The sequence below is a fragment of the Bison bison genome, unplaced genomic scaffold (genome assembly GCF_000754665.1).
Source record: "Bison bison bison isolate TAMUID 2011002044 unplaced genomic scaffold, Bison_UMD1.0 scf7180017863885, whole genome shotgun sequence".
Classification (NCBI taxonomy): domain Eukaryota; kingdom Metazoa; phylum Chordata; class Mammalia; order Artiodactyla; family Bovidae; genus Bison; species Bison bison.
Genome location: NW_011494457.1, coordinates 283014 through 306633, shown reverse-complemented (window position 1 = coordinate 306633; position 23620 = coordinate 283014). Strand labels below are relative to the sequence as shown.

Below are 23620 nucleotides of genomic sequence, written 5' to 3'. Positions count from 1 at the left end.
ATTTCATACTCCAGTGGATCTTCCCTATCCGGGAACTGAACCTGCATCTCCTGCGTTGGCAGATAGCAGTTTACCACTGCTCCACATGGGAAGTTTGAAGATGTAGTGATAAGCAGTGTAGGTGGCTTCTAGAAACTGTCCCTCTGAAGCATTTGTCCTGAGTAAATACAGTAGTAAAGTGAAATCACAGAGGTGGTGTCTGTAGTGGATGCTGTGGTGTTTCCCAGATTCCTGCTTCAAAATCAAGGCACTTATTCCGTCAGCTGCTGGGGGAGCTGGCACAAGAGGGGTCTCAGCTGAGTTCTCTTCAAACTCCCTACAACTGAAGAAAACCTTTCTGCCTAAAGTTCTGCCCCATCCCTAAAAGAACCTACTTTCAATGACTTGTGGATATGGGCCAGCCACCTTGCTTCAAGGCAGGACAACTGTGAAGAGCTGTTCCAGCCCCAGAGCTCCCAGGAGGATTGGCCAAGAGCTCTGTTGCAAGCGCACTGCAGTTCAGTTTCTCCCTTGGCCCAGGCCTGCCTCCTTCCCTACTCTAGATGTGGTTTCTGAGAGTGTTTCCTAATGAATCCCCCTCATACAAATCTGAGTCTCAAAGTCTTGTTTCCTGGGGAACCCAACCTACAGCAGTGACTTTGCCTCGAGACTTAGGATATAGGACAATGATATGTACATAAATGAGGAAAGAATTATAAAGCAAAATGTTAACAATTGGCGGCTCTGGATGAGAATTCTTTGTACTATTCTTGCATCTTTTCTATCAGTCTGCTCCATGATATTAAAATTGTTAAGGTTCCAAACTCGTGATAATCTTAATCACCATGAGGCTTTGAAACCTTATCAGTTCTTCATTTTCTATGATTGAGGCACTTGTTCATTTTTAAAAGTTAATTTTGGGGGCTCCCCTGGTGGTCCAGTGGTTAAGAATCTGCCTTGCAATGCAGAGGACACAGGTTCAATCCCTGGTCCAGGAAGATCCCACATGCCAAGGAGTAACTTAGCCCATGTGCCACAACTACTGAGCCAGTGCTCCAGAGCCCACCAGCCGCAACTACTGAGCCTCCGCACTGGAGCCACGGAAGCCTTCACACCTACAGCCTGTGCTCCGCAACAAGAGAAGCCACCGCAGTGAGAAGCCAGAGTGCTGCATCAAAGAGTAGCCCTTGGTCACCACAACTAGAGGAAGCCCGTGAGCAGCAACAAAAACCCACCACAGCCAAAAATGCTAACAATAATTAAATCATATTTTTTAAAGTTAAGTTTGTTAGGTAAGTGACTTAGTTTACTTCAATTACACCTAAAAGGACACTATTAATACATAGCCAAAGTGTCTATTAATGCTAAATAATACATAGAACAATTTGTGCACTCATGGAGCATTTCAACTCCAAAATGCGCAGTGGCGTTGTTACTGTCTGATAGTTTGAACATCAGTTTGATACCTTATCTGAGAAGTATCACAAGCTTCACCAGTTCTGCTTTGTGTTATTATCTGAGTGATACAGGCTCAATGAGATCTGTAGCTTCTCTCTAGATTGTTTCTGCCAAGTAACTACAGCCTCGGTATCTAAGCGCTCATCTTTGAATGACTCAATAGCATCACTTCCTGCAACATCTTGACTTTTTCCTTTGAGGTTTCTCATTCACATACTGGTCCTCCTTGGCTGTGACTTCACAGTCTCAATTGATAAATAGCTTGTGATATACAAGGTACTTCATTTCCACTAGGGAGCTAAATGTGTGCTGTGTGTTCTCCCCCTCTACTTGATTGTGAAAACCCAGAAAGCAATGTTGTGTAATCACCTAATTTAATTAAACACACTTCACTGGCAATGTTGTGCTGATACTAAAAAAAAAAAATCTAAATGGATTTCTGTAGACTCACTGTATTCTGCCTGCCTTCTTGCCCCATAAGATTATTTAATATACATGGAAGGAGTATGTCAAGGCTGTATTTTGACATGCTGCTTACTTAACTTATATGCAGAGTACATCATGTGAAATACTGGGCTGGAAGACACACAAGCTGGAATCAAAATTGCCAGGAGAAAATACCAACAACCTCAGATATGCAAATGATATCACTCTAATGGCAGAAACTGCAGAGGAGCTAAAGAGCCTCTTGATGAAAGTGAAGGAGGAGAGTGAAAAAGCTGGCTTAAAACTCAACGTTCAAAAATGAACGTTCATCACTTCGTGGGAAATAATGATGGGGAAAAAGTGGAAACAGTGACAGATTTTATTTTCTATGGCTCCAAAATCACTGTGGATGGTGACTGCAGCCACAAAATTAAAAGACACTTGCTCCTTGGAAGAAAACTTAGGACAAACCTAGATAGCATGTTAAAAAGCAGAGACATCCCTTTGCCGACAAAGTCTGTATAGTCAAAGCTATGGTTTTTAAAGTAGTCATGTACAGATGTGAGAGCTGGACCATAAAGAAGGCTGAGTGCCACCAAAGAATTGATGCTTTCAAATTGCAGTGATGGAGAAGACTCTTGAGAGTCCCTTGAACTGCTTGCTAGGAGATCAAAGGAAATCAACCCTGACTATTCACTGGAAGGCCTGATGTTGAAGCTAAAGCTCCAATACTTTGGCCACCTGATACAAAGAACCAACTCATTGGAAAAGACCCTGATGCTGGGATAGATTGAGGGCAGGAGGAGAAGGGGGTGACATAGGATGAGATGGTTGGATGACATCACTGACTCAGTGAACATGAGTTTGAGCAAACTCTGGGAGACAGTGAAGGACAGAGAAGCCTGGCATGCTGCAGTCCATGGGATTGCAAAGAGTTGGTCACAACTGAGCAACTGAACTACAACAACTTCTGGGATGTCTAAAACTTAAGTCCATATCATTTCAAGGATAATAAGTTGCTGAATGCTCAAAGACTGATAGTATAGATCTTCATTAAATCACTTGAAAGTCCATAGATGATCTAAACCTCAAATTACTGCTGTTTGCCAGGATTAGTTATAGAATCTCTAAGTCCAAAATAAGCTCATTTTAATTATTAATTTTTGGATAAAGTTATAAGAAAATGAAAAGTTAGAGCCATAAATGCAAAATTTGTGTTCTTCAGCATCTTTGGCTTATACCATACTTGCTCCTTTTGCCTATGGAGTTCCTTCTGCTTGGAATCATTTCTCCTCTGTATTTATCAGAATCCTAGCTGTCCATCAAAGCCTTGTTCAAATTTTCCTTCCAGTTTGAGGCTCTTTCTGATTACTCTGGGGCACACTGATTATTTTTTCCTTAGAATATCTATTCATTGTTGTTGTTCAGTCCCTGAGTCGTGTCTGACTCTTTGTGACCTCGTGCACTGCAGCACGCCAGACTTCCCTGTCCTTCACTATCTCCCTGCGTTTGCTCAAAGTAATGTCCCCCAAGTCAGTGATGCCATCCAACCATCTCATCCTCTGTTGTCCCCTTCTCCTCTTGCCCTCAATCTTTCCCACCATCAGGGTCTTTTCCAATGAAAGTTATTTTCAGAAAGTTTGGCCTGTAATTGTTTTCCTCTAATTGTTTCCTATAAGTCCGTATTTTAGACTTACCTCACTAGTCAGTCTGTAAACATTTTGAAGGCAAAAATCAGGCTATTTTTCTTGTATAACTCTTAAAATGATTTTGAAAAATTATATTCCCCCTTAAATATTTTTAATTGACATGTGAAATTCTGTCTTAGCTATAGCAAATGCAAAGGATATAATTCAAAATATTGACTTTAAAGACAAGAAAACAATCAGAAGTGTTTCATGAGTTTTTTAAGAGCATCTAAAGGAATATAGACAATGGCACCCCACTACAGTACTCTTGCCTGGAAAATCCCATGGACGGAGGAGCCTGGTGGGCTGCAGTCCATAGGGTCGCTAAGAGTCGGACAGGACTGAGTGACTTCACTTTCACTTTTCACTTTCATGCATTGGAGAAGGAAATGGCAGCCCACTCCAGTGTTCTTGCCTGGAGAATCCCAGGGACGGGGGAGCCTGGTGGGCTGCCGTCTATGGGGTCACACAGAGTCGGACACGACTGAAGCGACTTAGCAGCAGCAAAGGAATATAGATACTATTGTGATTCATATCTGTAATCGTTCATTTTAAAAAATGCATGGTCTTCTTTGTTAGAAATTTTGTATCATTCTCTTTTCTCCTTGAAGTCATATTTCTATTTCACATCTCACAGAATTTTTCCTAACAGAAAGTATGCTTATGCTTGAAAGCCTTCTCTACGTGAAATATGTATATAAATTGTGATTATTTTTCTAAATTGTCTGCAACCAGAGGCTTTAAGTGGAAAAATAGTCCCTTTAGATTGACTTATCATTGTAATTATTTTTAGTACACAATCACAACCACATAAATGTATTATACATTTTTATAAATACTTATTAAACATAAAGAATAAAATTTTATTGGAAGGACATGTTTTTTATGAACTACATGAAACTGTTCATTTACCACATGTGAATATTACTTATTGCTTGAAATAAACAAGGTTCAATGAAAATTCTGTTTCTGTTTTACATTTTTATAGATGTAAATGCTGAGAAGACTTGTTCACATAAAATTGTCGGTGGGAATAGAAGGTGTTTTATTATAGCAGTGTCAATCAATTCTATGATTTCTTTCCAAGTAATATGCCCAGAATTATACAGTGATTTATTATAAAAATGTTTTCCATCACTTGTCAACTGTTAACGTGATTAGGTCTTTCTTCATTGTTGAAAGCAAAGGATTGGAAACAGCCTACTTAGGAAAAGACTTGTTAAACAGTCACTGGGAGCAATTTATGTTCTCAATTTCTGGGAATAATACCAAAAAACTTTCGCTAAAATGTATCAAATGACTATCAATTATACTGGTTACACATTAAGTTAACCCAATATACTCAGAATGTGTGGGAAAAATAAAAACACTAATTGCAATGTACCTGTCAACACAAATGTTTCTGAGAAATGATTCTTTGTGTGTGTCATATGCTTTAAATGAATTTTCATCAAATCTTCAGAACTGCAGGTTTGTTTCATTCAATTACTGGAAAATATTTATCATATTTACATAGTTTACAAAGCTGGTCCTCATTGTCAAAACAACCAGTCAAATCAGATTTAAACTTCCTTTCAGGAAAACATTTTACTTTATTTAAATACACATGGAAACAGCCATCACTCTGGTTGTATTAACACTCTCAAAGCTAAGGCACAAAGCCTTGCCCAAGTGTGTTGCATTGGTGGAACTCCCCTTAGGGCTTCCCTCATAGCTCAATCGGTAAAGATTCTGACTGCAATGCAGGAGATCCAGGTTTGATCCCTGGGTCGGGAAGATCCTCTGGAGAAGGAAATGGGAAGCCACCCCAGTATTCTTGCCTGGAGAATCCTATGGACAGAAGAGCCTGGCAGGCTCCAGTCCATGGGGTCATATGAGTCAGACACGGCTTAGTGACGACACCACCACCACCACAAAGGCTTGCCCTGAGTGTGTTGCACTGGTGGAATGAGGTGCTTCTATGCCCGATGATTTCTTTGCTCTTCTCTTCTGAGACTCTTCCCCAGGAATGACGCATTCTTTGACAGTACCAGGGGGTGGGAAGCAAGAGGACACTGTCCTGCTTCTCCATACTGTGATACATCTGAGTACCACACATCCTGGTGTGGCCCCAAAGGCCCGTGACTTATGCCATGCTTTCTGAGAGAAAGAAATACGTGTAAGACGGGACAAACTTTGAAGCTGTGCTTTGGGTTTTTCATGCCTTGAAGAAAAGAAGCTTCCCTACACCAGTCTTTTTTTACTATTGTTTGGTGCCTCGGAGATTCTTATTCTTGTAGCTGAAGGGAAGATGCTCCATAATTAGGTGGGTGAAGAAAATGTCTTTCTTTGTAAAGTGGGAGAAAATTGATTATGAAAGGAGGAGGAAAAGAACTAGCCAGATGCTTCTACATAGCTGAATTCTCAGGCAGGTCAGTTTTTGGTAAGAATATATACAAAACTTGCGGATCTGAAAGTTACATCCTTTATAGCTGTCTAAGTGAAGAGGAACTAAAAAGCCTCTTGATGAAAGTGAAAGTGGAGAATGAAAAAGTTGGCTTAAAGCTCAGCATTCAGAAAACGAAGGTCATGGCATCCGGTCCCATCACTTCATGGGAAATAGATGAGGAAACAGTGGAAACAGTGTCAGACTTTATTTTTCTGGGCTCCAAAATCACTGCAGATGGTGACTGCAGCCATGAAATTAAAAAACACTTACTCCTTGGAAGGAAAGTTATGACCAACCTAGAGAGCATATTCAAAAGCAGAGACATTACTTTGCCAACAAAGGCCCATCTAGTCAAGGCTATGGTTTTTCCTGTGGTCATGTATGGATGTGAGAGTTGGACTGTGAAGAAGTCTGAGCGCCGAAGAATTGATGGTTTTGAACTGTGGTGTTGGAGAAGACTCTTGAGAGTCCCTTGGACTGCAAGGAGATCCAACCAGTCCATTCTGAAGGAGATCAGCCCTGGGATTTCTTTGGAAGGAATGATGCTGAAGCTGAAACTCCAGTACTTCGGCCACCTCATGTGAAGAGCTGACTCATTGGAAAAGGCTGTCATGCTGGGAGGGATTGGGGGCAGGAGGAGAAGGGGACGACAGAGGATGAGATGGCTGGATGGCATCACTGATTCAATGGACGTGAGTCTGGGTGAACTCCGGGAGTTGGTGATGGACAGGGAGGCCTGGCGTGCTGGGGTCGCAAAGAGTCGGACACGACTGAGCGACTGAACTGAACTGAACTGATGCCCACCTAACCCTTGGGAAGTCTTTAAATACCCCCTGAAGTGTGTATACTACTTTGAAGATAGATTCTTAGACTTTTTGTGGTGCCCAATAACATGCTGGGATATAGTTGATTCTAATACTTTCATTTACATAGTACTTAACATAGGAAGCAAAGTGATACTGACTACAAAAATCATTAAATTCAGCAAATAGATATAAACAAAAATAGCTTATCTTCATTGGCATGTTCTTTTTCTTTAAATTTTTCAAATAAAAAATTTGTTTAAAGTTTCTTAAAAAACCTGTATATTTCTGATTACTTTTGCCTAGAACACATGAAATTCACACCGTAGTAATAAAGTTCTTTTAAGTATTAAAATAATTATAGATGTTCCTCCTGCTTTGCTAGAATTTCATTTGAGTAATTTTCACATTTTCAAACTCTGTTTTCTATATTATACCTTATTTTTTAAATGATTCAAATAATAAAACTGTAAAATAGAATCATTGATGGGAGAAAGGGCTAGAATTGAAGTTGTATTTTTAAAATCTGTCCAAACTTGTCAGTTATGATAAAGGGATATATTAAATGATTAATACTCATTGGTTACCACTGGCGCATAATGTTTTGTAGACAAAATGGATCGTCAGAAGTGATTAACTGAAAAATTGTGAGCCATTGTGAAAACATGACTACTTTTTTGTCAAAGTAAAATCTTAGCTTTATGTTGTTGACAGAAAACACTTCCAAGGCAGGACAGAAACAAGAGCAGTGTCAAGACATGGAGGTGCCCAGTGGAACTGTCTTGTCCCAGGAAACACCCATCAAGATTAATGCTTGGAAATCGACAGAGGTGAGTCGTCACCGTGGTTTCCTATTGCTGCTCTAACAAGTTCCCAGAAGCCTAGTGCCTTAAGTCAACACAAAAGTGGCATTTGACAGTCCTGTAGGTTAGAAGTCTGACCCAGGGATCACTGGGCTAGAATCCAGGTGTTTATAGGACTGCATTTCTTTCTGGAGCCCTGAAGGGAAATTTTGTTTTCTTTCTTTTTCGAGCTTCAGGGAAGAGAAACTATCTTCCTTTAACTTTGCTTTTGATACCTTCTGTTATTCAAAATTTTATTAACAAAGTTTTCCTTTATACTTTGTGTCTTAAAAAATCTTAAGAAAAAAATTTTTTATCCTAATATAAGAAAAGTCTCTTATTTTTTCTTCTAAATGAAAGTGAAAGTTGCTCAGTTGTGTCTGACTCATTGTGACTCCCATGGACTACATAGTGCATGGAATTCTCTAGACCAGAATACTGGAGTGAGTAGCCTTTCCCTTCCCCAGGGGATCTTCCCAACCCAAAGATCGAACCCAGGTCTCCTGCCTGGCAGGCGGATTCTTTACCAGCTGAGCCACAAGGGAAGCACTTTATGCAGTCTAGAATTTTACTATGTAGTGTTAAGATAGGGGTCTTATTTTATTTTATTTGCACCCCCTGTGGGTAAGCAAGGGCTTCCCAGGTGGCTGTCTTGTAAAGAATCCGCCTGCCAATGCAGGAGACACAGGTTTGATCCCTGGATTGGGAAGATCCTCTGGAGAAGGAAATGGCAACCCACTTCAGTATTCTTGCCTGGAAAATCCCATGGACAGAGGAGGTTGGCAGGCTACAGTTCATGGAGCTGCAGAGTCAGACATGACTAAGCGACAGAGCATGCACTCATGGATAAATAATATTGAATTTATCAAACAGTCCATCTTCCTCTATTCATGTAAACATTTTTTATTGTGAAATAATTATAGACTTTAGGATGTTGCAGAAATAGTACAGAGGCCCAGGTACACTTCACCCAGCTTTCCAGCAACAGTTTTAAATTTTAGTGAAGTCCAGGTTATCAATTTTTTACTTTATGGATCATGCTTTTGGTGTTGTATCTTAGAGCTCTTTGTCTATCCCAAGATCATGTAGGTTTTATCCTCTGTTTTCTTCTAAAAGCTTTATAGTTTCATGTTTTACATTTATATCTCTGATCTATTTTGGTTTAATTTTTGTGTAAGGTGTGAAGTATAGTTGAGATAAAAAAAAATACATTTTTCTCTACTGATATCCAATTGTTTCAACACCATTGTTGAAAAGACTGAAATTTTACTCTAAGTGTTTAAGTGTAGATTTTCCTTATTTCTCTTCTTTCTCACCCTGCGAGACTCTCCAATGGACAATCTCTCACCTCTATTGAATTCTGAGACAGTTATCTCTGGTTCACATATTTCCTACTGTTTATTTTTATTTTTCTCTCTTTCTTGAGCTCTTCTTATCTGAATATTAGTAATTCTATTTCTACCTTCATATCTCTTCAGTTTTCTTTATAGACTCAATTTAATGGTTTCTTTTTTCTTCATGTAGAGTTTCTCAGTCTGATCTTCCAGTTTGATATTTGTTCTCGGCGAATCCATTCCACTGTTTATCCTGACTGTGTTCTCTGTTTCCACGTTCTGTTTTTAACATTTGATATTTAATGTTTCTATTTCATTCTTTTATTGTGTTTATTCCTGTTACATATTGCTTATCCCTTTATTTATTTTAGTTTGTATACTAACTTTAAGTCCTTGGTCCATCTTTTCTAATATCTATACTTTGACAAAACCTGTAATTCAGTGTTTTTTTAAAATCGTTTTGGTCCTCAAATGACTGTTAACCCCTCGAGATTATGGCTGCTTTGTCTAGGACTGCTAGAGGTCAGACCTTAGTCCGTGTCAGCTCTGTCAGCTTAAGTGAGATGGGGGAGAAGTGGACTGCGGGGTGGAGAACACGTCCTTCCCCTCCCCTCTCTGTCCAAGAATACCAGAGTTAATCATTGCTCATTCTGAGGATCAGTGCCTTGGATTAGGTCTGTATCCTTAGCACCCCAAGAAGCAGCTTTAGAGGGAGGCACTCCTTCAGTGGTAAACCACCTGCCCCAAGGGATTGGAAGAGGAAGGGTGAAGAAGTGTCTTCTCAAGCCTGCCTGCTCAGTCCCACGGATTCTTCTCACCTGCTCAGGGTTTCTGCACTCACTGGAGGCACTCCCTTCAGAGGACAGCCCCTTTCTTTCGCTCATGTCAGAGATACTCCAGATCCAGTCTCCAGACCAAGGGATACTGTGGCTCAGTTGCTGGTGAAGTTTAGTCTGTGTCCTCTCGAACCCACTTGTGTAATACTTTGAGAAGCCAGAGTCCAAGGCCATGACTGATGCCAGGTTAATTATTTCAGGTTCCTTTGTAAGTAGGGGAGCCCAATGCCCAGGCATCATTTTAAGCAGTCAGCCCATGTTCAGCACTCCTGTCCTCGATGATCATTTTAAATCTGTATTTACCCCTCTGGAACTGACCCTCTGGTTTTTTCTCTCTTTCTCTCTCTCTCTTTTTTTTTTTCACTCAAAGATCCACAGCTGCAACCTCCTCCCTGTCATGTGTTTGCATTCATGCTCTCATCTGTGAAGATGTTCATCTTGTCCTTTAGCATGATGATGCCTTTAATTCTCACACTTTTCTCTTTTCTCTTCCGTTGCTCTGTGTTTGGAGAACACATATCCCTGCAGTATGAGCAAGTAGAACCATTTTGACTGGAAATCTGTTCCAGTCAAGGCCCTATGAAATTGTCTCATTCGTTCGTTTTTCTGTTTTATGTATTTCTCCTCCTAGAAAGAAAGGTCCGTTTCTAGAGCTTTGGAGACTTTTCTGGTCCGTTATTGAATCCTCAGTTGCCCACTTTGTGTTAATGAAAAATGAAGTGCATGAATGAGGAGACAGTCAGTGTTAGTGCCCTTCCCCTCTTTTCCTGTGATAGAGGCTTGTTCGGCCTCCTGCTCTGAGTGCTTCATTCCGGGTTTTGCCGGAGGTCTTATGAGGGGGTTGGAACTATTTCCTAGTCTTCTGTTCCCAGCCTTTTCCCCCTAGCCACTAGATATCGGATTTACCTGATTTTCTAGTAGCTCAGAAAAGTGCATAGGATTAAAATTCCACTGTATCTTAATTGCAAAGTAGCCCACAGATTGAAAATCTGTAGGTTATTTTCAAAGTTATGAGGTTAAGTCAAAATGATTTTAAAATTTGCCATCAGTTTATTTGCTGCTGCTGGCTTTTAAGGGAGAGAATAGACTTGAATAATCTTATATGCTATGGAGTCTCACAAAGACATAAAATGTCACCTACTGGGTTTTTTGGGTTTTTTTTTAATATCAGTCTTTAAATTCTCATCATTATTGTTTTTTCTTTAGAGGAATCCACTGTAATTGATTTACATCATTTCACATCTTATATCCATGAGCAGAAAATGGTGCCCATCTCTCGAAGCTTAAAGCTAGATTTTCCTTTTTCAAAGCATGACTATGTCAGAACACTCTTCCGTCATCCCATTGACAAACATTGCTGTTATTACTGTCAAGAATACTTGATGCAATCCAACATGTCCTCTTCAGTAATCTTCTCTTGTAGCAGAAGACAAAACCTACCAAGATGAATAGTAAATCTAATTGTTGTTGCCAAATGTCCTGCATCTACATTAAAATTCTCATGTTCTTAATACAGAATGAGAAAGAAATGATATTGTTAATTGCTTTGGCAGAATGAGGGGTACTTAAAAAATCTTTTAAAAACTTTTAATAGCAACTTCTTTAACTATTCTCTTTCTACAAATGCAAAAATGATCTAAAAGCAGTAAGTAAAATTCTGAACAGAATAGGACTTTCAAAACCGAATAGTACTTGCCTCTGATATATTCAAAACTAGAGAAAGCCTTTAAATTTATGACACTTAGACATGGATGAGTTCTGTCTTTGCATACTGTCCAGAATTTTTATTATTAAATTTGCTAATTAGTAAGGCTATTTGTAGCTTTTCATCAGCTCAAAAGACCTTCCTCTTTTCCTACTTGAGAAGATCCAACAATGAGGTTATGATTTTTTTGGCTCTCAGTTGTTTCCATAGCAACAGTTAGGGATGCTATAAATTGGTTCACACAAAATTAAAGCTGACCAAAGCCTTCAGTGTAGTTCTGAGTTACTAAATCGCTAGTGACAGAAGAAAAATGTTTATTTCTTACTGCCTCTGTTTATTATTTATTAAGTGAAGAGTAAACAATTTTTATTCTTGAGTCTATTAACATATATCATTTATGATATTTGCAAAAATTTGAACATATCAAAGCTGTTAGAGAAATGAACATTATACTTATTCTAATTATGTTAATTCATCTTCCTTTTACCTCTCTTTTGCATCTTTGCCTTGTGCTTAAAAGTCATTTGTTTCCATTTTTATATTTTTATTCTTTTTAAATTAGAAAATACTGAGAAAAGTTTAAACAATATAAAAGGGTAAGAACTTATTTATCTTATGTTGTATTCTTGATGTATAAATTAATCTTAATTTATTTAACCCATCCCTGTTGGTAATCATTTTGGGATTTTTTTAATGTTTTTGTCTATTAAAAGCAGTGTTGCAATAACAACCTTGTACATGCATTTTTATGATGCTGTCCCAAAAGTGGAATTGCTGAAAGGTTATATTTATTTTTAGTTTTGAAAAGTACTGCCAAATTGTCCTCCCAAAAGTTGCACCACTTTATATCCACCAAAAGTGTATCCCCTCATCTTTGTCTATACTATTATCAAATTTCTACATCTTTGTCAATCTAAGAGGTAGAAAAATCTTGTTTAAATTTCTTTTATCTTAATTGTAAGTTTGAACAACTTACCACGTGTTTATTGGGCTTTGTGTTTCTTTTTATTTATTTATTAATTCATGTCTTTTGCCCATTTTTCCACTTGGTTTCTATCTTTTTCTTTATGAGTTACTAGAGCTATTTGTCTGTTAAATATTTAACCCATTATCTGGTCCTTTAATCATTTTTAATTTTCACTTGATTTTTTAAAATTTATTTATTTTTAATTGGAGGATAATTGCTTTACAGTGTTGTGTTGGTTTCTGCCATACATCAACATGAACCAGCCATAGGTATACATGGCCCCTACCTCTTGAACCTCCCTCCCACCTCCCACCTCCCACCCCATCCTAGCCCTCTACATTGTCACAGAGTACCGGATTTGAGCTCCCTGCATCATACAGCAAATTCCCACTAGCTCTCTATTTTACATGTGGTAAAATATGGGCCATAAAGAAAGCTGAGCACTGAAGAATTGATGCTTTTGAACTGTGGTGTTGGAGAAGACTCTTGAGAGTCCCTTGGACTGCAAGGTGATCCAACCAGTCCATCCTAAAGGAAATCAGTCCTGAGTATTCATTGGAAGGACTGATGCTGAAGCTGAAACTCCAATACTTTGGCCACCTGATGCAAAGAGCTGACTCATTGGAAAAGACCCTGATGCTGGGAAAGATTGAGGGCAGGAGGAGAAGGGGACATGAGTTTGAGTAAACTCTAGGAGTTGGTGATAGACAGGGAAGCCTGATGTGCTGGAATTCATGGGGTCGCCAAGAGTCAGACACGACTGAGCGACTGAACTGAACTGAATATATATGTTTCAGTGCTGCTCTCCCAATTCATCCCATCCTCTTCTTCTCATTGTGTTCACAACTTTGCTCACTATGTCTGCATTTCCACCGCTGCCCTGCATGGAGATTCATCAGCACCACTTTTCTGAATTCCATATACATGCGTTAATATACAATATTTGTTTTTTTCTTTCTGTCCTATTTCACTTTGTATAATAGGCTCTAGGTTTATCCACCTCATTAGAACTGACTCAAATGCATTCTTTCTTATGGCTGAGTAATATTCCATTGTATATATGTACAACTTCTTTATCCATTTATCTGTCAATGGAAACCTAGGCTGCTACCATGTTCTAGCTATTGTAAATAGTGCTGTGATGAACATTGGGATATAAGTGTCTTTTTCAATTCTTGTTTCCTCAGGGTATATGCCCAGTAGTGGAACTGCTGGGTCATATGGTAGTTTTATTTCTAGTTTTTTAAGGAATCTCCATAATGTTCTCCATAGAGGCTTTATCAATTTACATTCCCACCAACAGAGCAAGAGGTCCCCTTTTCTCCACACCCGCTCCAGCATTTATTGTTTGTAGATTTTTTGATAATGGCCCCTCTGACTGGTGTGAGGTGATACCTCATTGTAGTTTTGATTTACTTTTATCTAAATGAGTGATGTTGAGCATCTTTTCATGTGTTTATTGGCCATCTGTATGTCTTCTTCGGAGAAACGTCGGTTTAGGTCTTTGGCCCTTTTTTCACTGGGCTGTTTGTTTTCCTGATGTTGAGCTGTATGAGCTGCTTATATTAATGTATTCTGTAGATTAGTCCTTTGTCATTCATTTGATTTTTTATTTTATTTATGGCTTTTTTTTTGCCTTTTAGAAATAAAAACACATTATCCACCACCCACCCCCACCCCACCATACTTGACTACTGGAAAAACCGTAGCTTTGACTATGCAGACCTTTGTTGGCTAAGTGATGTCTCTGCTTTTTAGTACTGTGTCTGGGTTTGTCATAACTTTCCTTCCAAGGAGCCAGTGTCTTTTAATTTCATGGCTGCAGTCACCATCTACAGTGATTTTGAATCCCAAGAAAATAAAATCTGTCACTGCTTCCACTTTTTCCCCTTCTATTTGCCATGAGGTGATGGAACTAGATGCCATAATTTTTGTTCTTTAATGTTGAATTTCAAGCCAGCTTTTTCACTGTCCTCTTTCATCCTCATCAGGAGTGTCTTTTGTTCCTCTTCACTTTCTGCCATTGGAGTGATATTATCTGCATATCTGAGGTTATTGATATTTCTCCCAGCAATCTTGATTCCAGCCTGTGTTTCTTCCAGTCCAGCGTTTCTCATGATGTACTATGCATAGAAGTTAAATAAGCAGGGTGGCAATATACAGCCTTGATGTACTCCTTTTCTTATTTGGAACCAGTCTGTTGTTATGATTCATCCAGCCTGGCATTTTGCATGATATAACCTGAAGATTGTTGAGAGTCCTTTGGACTGCAGGGAGATCAAACCAGTCAGTCCTAAAGGAAATCAACCCTGAATATTGATTGGAAGGACTGATGCTGAAGTTGAAGCTCCAATACTTTGGCCACTTGATATGAACATCTGACTCATTGAAAAAGACCCTGATGCTGGAAAAGACTGAGGACAAGAAGAGAAGGGAGTGACAGAAGATGAGATGGTTAGATGGCATTGCCAACTCCATGGACATGAAGTTGAGCAAACTGGGGGAGAGAGTGAAGGACAGGGGATCCTGGCATGCTGCAGTCCATAGGGTCACAAAGAATTAGACATGATTTATCTACTGAACTCTACATTAGAAAATAATAAGCAGGGTGATGATATACAGCCTTGACCTACTCCTTTCCCAATTTTAAACTAATCAGTTGTTCCATGTCCAGTTCTAACTGTTGCTTCCTTGACCTGCATACAAGTTTCTGAGGAGACAAGTATGGTGGTCTGGTATTCCCATCTCAAAAAATTTCCAGTTTGTTGTGATCCACATAGTCATAGGCTTTAGCGTAATCAATGAAGTAGAAGTAGATGTTTTTTGAATTACCTTGCTTTCTCTATGATCCAGTGAATGTTGGCAATTTGATCACTGGTTCCTTTCCTCTTGGAAACCCACGTTGTACATTTGGAAGTTCTGCTGAAGCCTAGCTCAAAGGATTTCGAGCATAGCCATGCTAGCATGCAAAATGAACACAATTGTACGGTAGTTTGAACATTCTTTAGCATTGCCTTTCTTTGGGATTGAAGTGAAAACTGACCTTTTCCAGTCCTGTGGCCACTGCTGAGTTCTCCGAATTTGCTAACATATTGATTGGAAAACTTTAACAGCACTATCTTTTAGGATTTGAAATAGCTCAGCTGGAATTCCATCACTCCACTAGCTTTGATCCTTCCTAAGGCCCACTTGACTTCACACTCCGGTATGTCTGGCTCTAGGGAAGTGACCACACCATTGTGGTTATCCGGGTCATTAAGACCTTTTTTGTATAATTCTTCTGTGTATTCTTGCCACATCTTCTTAATCTCTTTTGCTTCTGTTAGATCCTTGCCATTTCTGTCCTTTATTGTGCCCATTCTTGCATGACATGTTCCCTTGACATTTCCAAATGTCTTAAAGAGATCTGTAGTCTTTCCCATTCTATTGTTTTCTTCTATTTCTTTGCATTGTTCATTGAAGAAAGGCTTCTAATCTCTCTGTGCTATTCTCTGGAACTCTGCATTCAGTTGGGTGTATCTTTCCCTTTTTGTCTTGCCTTTCGCTTCTCTTCCTCAGCTATTTGTAAAGCCTCCTCAGACAACCACTTTGCCTTTACTGCTTGGCAATAAAAAGGAACAAGTTATTGATGCATGCAACAACTTGGATGACTCTCTGGGAATTATGCCAGGTGAAAAAAACCAATCTCCAAAGGTTACATCCTGTATGATTCCATTTATATAACATTCTTCAAATGTCAGAATTACAGAAATGAACACACTAGTAGTTGTTGGGAGCAGGGCATGGTAATAAAAAAAAGCATCAGGAAGGAGACTTATGGTGATGGAAATCTTGTGTATTTTGACCATAACAATGTCAGTATCCTGAATATGATTTTGTTCTATAATTTCGCACAATGTTACTTATAGGGGAAACTGTGTAAAGGACACACAAGATCTCTCTGTGTTATTTCTTACAACTGAATGTGAATATACAATGATTTCAGAATACTGATGAATTATAAAAAGTTGCAAATCACCTGGAAAATGGTTTGACAGTTTCTAAAGATGTTAAAAATAAATCTATTCTATGACCGAGCCATTCTCCTCCCGTGTAGATATCCAGGAGTAACAAATACAGTTGTCCACAAAAAGATTCATGCAAGAATGTCCATAGAGCTTTATTCATAATAGCTGAAATGTGGAAACAACCAAAATGTCCATGTGCAGGAGAGCAGATAAACAAATTGTGATATTTTCATACAGTGTAATACTTTTTACAGAAAAAAGTACCAATACACCCAAAACATGGATGAATCTCACAAATACTATGTTAAGCAGTGGGAATCAGATACAAAAGAATACATAATGTATGGCTACATTTATATGAAGTCCAAGAACAGGCAAACATTGATGGTGGTATAAAGTATAATACTCTTTACTGGTGATGAGAGGATGGTATCAACTGGAAAGGAGCTTGAGAGAACTTTCTGGAGTGAAGGAAATGTGATTACTTAAGTATACACAGAATATTAAAAGTTAATTGAGCTTTATACTTACGGTTTTGCATTTTACTGTTTGTTAATTATGCCTCAGTAATTACTGAAAAAACCATTTCCCCCTATTCATGGGGGAAGAAAGACAAGTCATCCAATCCCACTGTGAAGACTTTGTTTGGATCCTTCTCCAGACAAGCTGTAGAAAAACCTATTTATGACAGTTATGTTAAATTGAAAGTCTGAACAGTTTATCATTATTGATGACATTGAGTTATTGTGATGTTCATCAGTTCAGTTCAGTCGCTCAGTCATGTTCAACTCTTTGCAACCCCATGGACTGCAACACATCAGGCCTCCCTGTCCATAACCAACTCCCAGAGTTTACTCAAACTCATGTCCATTGAGTCAGTGATGCCATCCAACCATCTCATCCTTTGTCATGCCCTTCTCCTCCCGCCTTCAATCTTTCCCAGCTCTTTTCAAATGAGTCAGTTCTTCACATCAGGTGGTGGTCAAAGTATTGGAATTTCAGCTTCAGCATCAGTCCTTCTAATGAATATTCAGGACTGATCTCCATTAGGATGGACTGGTTGTATCTCCTTGCAGTCCAAGGGACTCTCAAGAGTCTTCTCCAACACCACAGTTCAAAAGCATCAATTCCTGTGTACTCAGCTTTCTTTATAGTCCAATTCTCAGATCCATACATGACTACTGGAAAACCATAGCTTTGACTAGACGGACCTTTGTTGCCAAAGTAATGTTTCTGCTTTTTAATATGCTGTCTAGGTTGCTCATAGCTTTTATTCCAAGGAGCAAGCATCTTTTTAATTTCATGGCTGCAGTCACCATCTGCAGTGATTTTGGAGCCCAGAAAAATAAAGTCTCTCACTGTTTCTACTGTTTCCCCATCTATTTACCTTGAAGTGATGGGACCAGATGCCATGATCTTAGTTTTCTGAATGTTGAGTTTTAAGCCAACTTTTTCACTCTCCTCTTTCACTTTCATCAAGAGCCTCTTTAGTTCTTTGGTTTATGCCATAAGGATGGTGTCATCTGCAAATCTGAGGTTATTGATATTTCTCCCTGCAGTCTTGATTCCAGCTTGTGCTTCTTCCAGCCCAGCGTTCCTCATGATACACTCTGCATATAAGTGAAATAAGCAGGGTGATAATATACAGCCTTGATGTACTCCTTTCCCGATTTGGAACCAGTCTGTTGTTCCATGTCCAGTTCTAACTGTTGCTTCCTGATCTGCATACAGATTTCTCAAGAGGCAGGTCAGGTGGTCTGGTATTCCCATCTCTTTCAGAATTTTCCACAGTTTGTTGTGATCCACACAGTCAAAGGCTTTGGCATAGTCAATAAAGCAGAAATAGATGTTTTTCTGGAACTCTCTCGCTTTTTCAGTGATCCAATGGCTGTTTGCAATTTGATCTCTGGTTCCTCTGCCTTTTATAAATCCAGCTTGAACACCTGAAAATTCACGGTTCACATACTGTTGAAGCCTGGCTTGGAAAATTTTGAGCATTACTTTACTAGCATGTGAAATGAATGCAATTGTACAGTAGCTTGAGCAGTCTTTGCTGTTGCCTTTCTTAGAGATTGGAATGAAAACTAACCTTTTCCAGTCCTGTGGTCACTGCTGAATTTTCCAAATTTGCTGGCATATTGAGTGCAGCACTTTCACAGCATTATCTTTTATAGGTGTAAACACAATTATTATTGTTAGAGTTCTTATCATTTGAGATACATATTGAAATAAGTGATATATCTAAGATTTGCTTCAAAATAAAATAGATGGGAAGTGGTAAAGATACAAATGAAACAAGACTGGTTGAGTTGATTCTTGTTTAACCTACTTGACCGGATTATTGTCTGCTTTCTTTTACTCCGTGATAAAAAGTTTAAAATTTTAAACATGGATAAAAGACACACACAGGTAACTCTGTTACTACCAATAAAACAGAGTCTGCCTCTGAGATAGTAAGTTCTAAGGATGCTCAAGAAGTGGCAGGGAAAGTCCATGCCCTCAGAGAAATCATTGCTTATCTGCACTAGGTAGCAAAGAGCGACTTTTTCATACTTAGAAGGTACAGATTGCGTTTTTACTTATTTATTTATATTAATTGGAGTATAGTTGATTTAAAATATTTTGTTAATTTTGGAGTACAGCGTAGTAATCCAGTATTTTTACAGATATACTCCATTAAAAGTTATTACAAGACAATGGCTGTCATCTCCTGTGCTATCACAATATATCCTTGTTGCTTGTCTGTTTTATCCATGGTGGTTGGCATCTCTTAATCCCATGCTCGTAGTATGCCCCTCCGCCTTGCCTCTTCTCTTGGTAACCATTAGTTGTTTTTTATTTATGAGAGTCTGTTTTGCATATACATTTATTTGCATTATTTTAATATTCCACATGTAAGTGATGTCGAACAATATTTGTCTTTCTCTGTCTGACATTTCACTAAGCATAATATTCTCTTGGTCCAGCCACATTGCTGCAGGGAGAGGAGTTTTAAAGGGTAGAAAACCACTCAACACTCAGTGGACACCCAAGTGTAGATAACTTCTGTGCTAATTTTCAATCCAAATGTATGATAATGTTAGCACATACAGACACATTGTGTCTACGTAAATTGTCCATTTGCTGTAGCAAATTGGAGCAATGGGATTAATTTTTTTCTACTTTCGTGTTCTCTTTTGCTTTCCATAAGGACCTGATGTTATTTTGTGAGGATGATCCAAAGCCAGTTTTGCCGATAATTCCTACTTCCATTGTCTCATCAACAGCGCGGTTGTCAGAAGGGCAAACAGATGTTTATAATCTCTGGGATACAGGTAAATTAAAGAATAAAAATTGTACTCAGAAACGTGAATAAGAAACACTGGACAGATATTGTTTTTCGTCAGATTTTATTTTGTGAAATATAGCAACAGTGGCTTTAACTTTGGTCCTGTGGGAAAAGATTAACATGGATAAATTCAGTCCACACAGGGTCCAAGAATCTTGTTTTACTATTTGTTTCAATGTTTTTGTCTGTTTTCCTTTATTCATTTTCATTGTTTCATTTCAAAAATTATTAACTACAAATGTTAAATCTTTTATATTTGTAAATTTTTTGTCTTTAAAGCATAAAGTTCATTTTAGCTCCTTTTCTTGTTTGTATTAATCTTCTCTTTGATGAAGAGCTTATATTTTTCAGAAGCAAGCATTAGATGAAAATGTGAGAAAGTGTGAAGCATGGTGTCCCACAGATTGGTTAATGATCTCTTGAGTAATTAACACTAGAGAATGGCACAGTGCACTACTGGCCTCCAGTAAATTACACTATCGAATTCCAGCCAGGCTCTACTGCTACTCAAGATCTGATTGATCCACTGTCCAGCCACTCCAGCCTGTCTGTTCTCCATGAACTCAGTTTCCAATACATTCTTCCCTTGATTTTCTCAGGAAAAAAGGATAAAAGGTCTGTGAAGATGAACAAAACGTTCCGAGTAGTTTTTATCCGCTCATATATCTTTGCTTTTATTTTCATCCAGGCATCCTTTTCACAGAGTTGGCTCCTTATATTCCGAGTTTCATCTTCTCCCTCATCTTTGGACCATGCACCTTAGTTTCCCATTATATAGAGTCCCAATATCCAAAATATTAAAACTGAAGTTTATTAGTATAGTTTTACTGTAAAAGTTCACTTGTATATAGTTTTCTTATAAAGCCAGTTCTGAGACTGGTGAGGATATTTTAATCAACCCAGAAACAAGAAATTGTGGGTTATGGTGATATTTGTAGTATAAGGTTGGCGTTATTCACATAAATAATTGGTTATAAGTGGTAACAATTTTTTAGACAGCTTGCTTTTATTCTTAGAATACACTTTATGTAAATTGGTCCAGATCCAGAAATTTGAAAGAAAACGTAAGGAAAATGTTTTTGTGTTTTAATATCCCCTAACATTTCCATCCCCTAATATTTTTAATAGACTTTTCTAAGAACAGTTTTAGGTTCACAGCAAAATTGAGGGAAGGTACCAAGACTTCCCCATATACCCCTCTTCCCCAAACAAGCGCCACATTCTGCACTCTCAGCATCCCACACCAGAGTGCTGCATTTGCTGCAAACAGTGAACCTACATTAACACTTTTCTTTTTAATCATCCAAAGACCATACTTTTTGTTGGTGTTCACTCTTGGTGGTGCACATTCTATGGGTTTTGACACACGTATACAACACGTATCCACCATTACAGTATCCTACAGACTGCATCTCTCCCCTAAAAATCCTCTATGCTCTGTCTGTTCTTTCCTCCCTCCTCTGTAACCCCTGAAAATCACTGACATTTTAAATATCTTCAGAGTTTTGCCTTTTTCCAGAAATTCATGAAGTTAGAATCATGTAGTATGTAACCTTTTCAGATGGCTTCTTTCAGTTAGTAATGTGCATTTAAGGTTCCTCCATGTCTTTTCATGGCTTAATAGTGCATTTTTTTTTATTAGTGCTGAGTAAGATATATGAGGGAATTTATCCATTCACCTACTGAAGAACATCTTGGTTATGTCCAAGTTTTGGCAATTTTAGCTAAAGCTGCTGTAAATACTCCTGTGCAGGTTTTTGTGTGACATGCTTCTCTCTGCCAGCATTTTAAACAAGAAATTGAGTATAAATGAGCATCAGAAGCAACCCTTAAGAGGAAAAAAGTCACAAAGCATATCGCTTGAGAGATGATTCTACCCTTTTACTTGTTTAGGACTCATCTTAATTGGAGGAGCTTTTCCGATTTTTTTTAAAGATTTTTTTTTTTTTATGTGAACCATTTTTAAAATCTTTATTGAATTTCTGTTTTGGTCTTTTCTCCAGTCTTCCCTTCACACTGATCTCAGAGATAGCTTGCAAATGCAGATCTTAGCATTTCATTTTTTTCCAGCTTAAAACCTTTTAACAGTTCTCTACTGCCAGTAAGTCTAATTTTTTTTTTTTTTTACTGTCTTGTAAGACTTTTCATAGTCTGGTTCGGGCCAACCTTTACAGCCTCATCACCAATACTGCCAGTATTCACAATACTTTGTGACATTCTATTACTCTCTCCTTAGAATGTCTTTGTTCCAGTTACTTCAGCTGCGTAACACATTGCTCTAAAACTTTTGTGGCATAAAATAGCCATTTATTCTGCTCACGGATTCTCTGGGTCGGGAATTAGGACAGGGCACAGTGGGGGCGACTGGTCTCTGCTCCATGACGTATGTCTGGGCCTCAGCTCGAGAACACAGAGGCTGGGGACAGGAATCATCTGATGGCTCATCCACTCACTTGTCGGGTAACTGATGCTTGCTGTGTCCACTGGGCCTCAGTTTCTCTCCACATGCGTCTCCTTATGTGGTCTCTCCCCGTGGGCTAGTTTGGGCATCCCTGTAGCACGGTGGCTGGGTTCCAAGGCTCAACATCCTGTGAAGGCAACGACCAAGCAGAGCGGAATAATTTCAAAAGCCACGCCAGGATATTTCCCCCACCCCATTCAGTTTATCAAGGCAATCGAGAAGTCTTTCCAAAGTTCAAGGGGAGGGTACGAAGATGCCTACCTCTCAATGGACAAGTGTCAATGTCATATTGAAAAAAAAGCATATGGAGTGGGAAGTGTATTAGCACAGTTGTCTTTGGAATATACAGTCTGCCACAATTCTTCACCAAATAATGAATGCTTAACAAAATCCTATTCAAACAGCAAGGCCCAGCTCGTTTGGCAGAAACCAACACATTTCTGTAAAGCATTTATCTTGCAATTAAAAAATAAATAAATTAAAAAAAAAAACAAAAACCAGCAAGGCACAGCTCAAATGTCACTATTGCTATAAAATCTTTCCACACACTAGTTTCTCCTTTCATTGTGTTCCCACAGGACTTGCCCATACCCCCAAAATAGAATTTATAGTTTTGTATCATAATTATTTATTTAATAAGATTTATTTATTTTTACATTACCTAAATAATAAGTGAATATATTCTGATTTTTAAAATTCAAACCATGTAGATAGAACTAAAATCTCCCTTCCTTGTTTTGGCTGTTGTAAACAGTGTTGCAGTGAACACGGGGGTGCGTGTATCCTTTCAGACCATGTTTTTCTCCAGGTATATCCCCAGGAGTGGGATTGCAGGGGCATCAGTGAGTTCAGTTCAGTTCAGTCGCTCAGTCGTGTCCGACTCTTTGCGACCCCAGCACGCCAGGCCTCCCTGTCCATCACCAACTCCCGGAGTTCACTCAGACTCACGTCCATTGAATCAATGATGCCATCCAGCCATCTCATCCTCTGTCGTCCCCTTCTCCTCCTGCCCCCAATCCCTCCCAGCATCAGAGTCTTTTCCAATGAGTCAGCTCTTCACATGAGGTGGCCAAAGTACTGGAGTTTCAGCTTTAGCATCATTCCTTGCAAAGAAATCCCAGGACTGATCTCCTTTAGAATGGACTGGTTGGATCTCCTTGCAGTCCAAGGGACTCTCAAGAGTCTTCTCCAACACCACAGTTCAAAAGCATCAATTCTTTGGCACTCAGCCTTCTTCACAGTCCAACTCTCAGATCCATACATGACTACTGGAAAAACCATACCCTTGACTAGACGGACCTTTGTTGGCAAAGTAATGTCTCTGCATTTGAATATGCTGTCTAGGTTGGTCATAACTT

The 23620-nt window shown here is 38.8% G+C and overlaps 1 protein-coding gene across 1 annotated transcript in view; it reads left to right on the top strand.

The window, feature by feature from the left end:
• The window catches only part of ENTHD1 (ENTH domain containing 1), an 84482-nt gene that overhangs the window by 23382 nt on the left and 37480 nt on the right, over window positions 1–23620 (top strand). The window contains exons 3-4 of the mRNA XM_010833738.1: window positions 7497–7612; window positions 19664–19787. Coding sequence (XP_010832040.1) covers window positions 7497–7612; window positions 19664–19787 — 240 coding nt within the window. The remainder of the gene's footprint in view (window positions 1–7496; window positions 7613–19663; window positions 19788–23620) is intronic.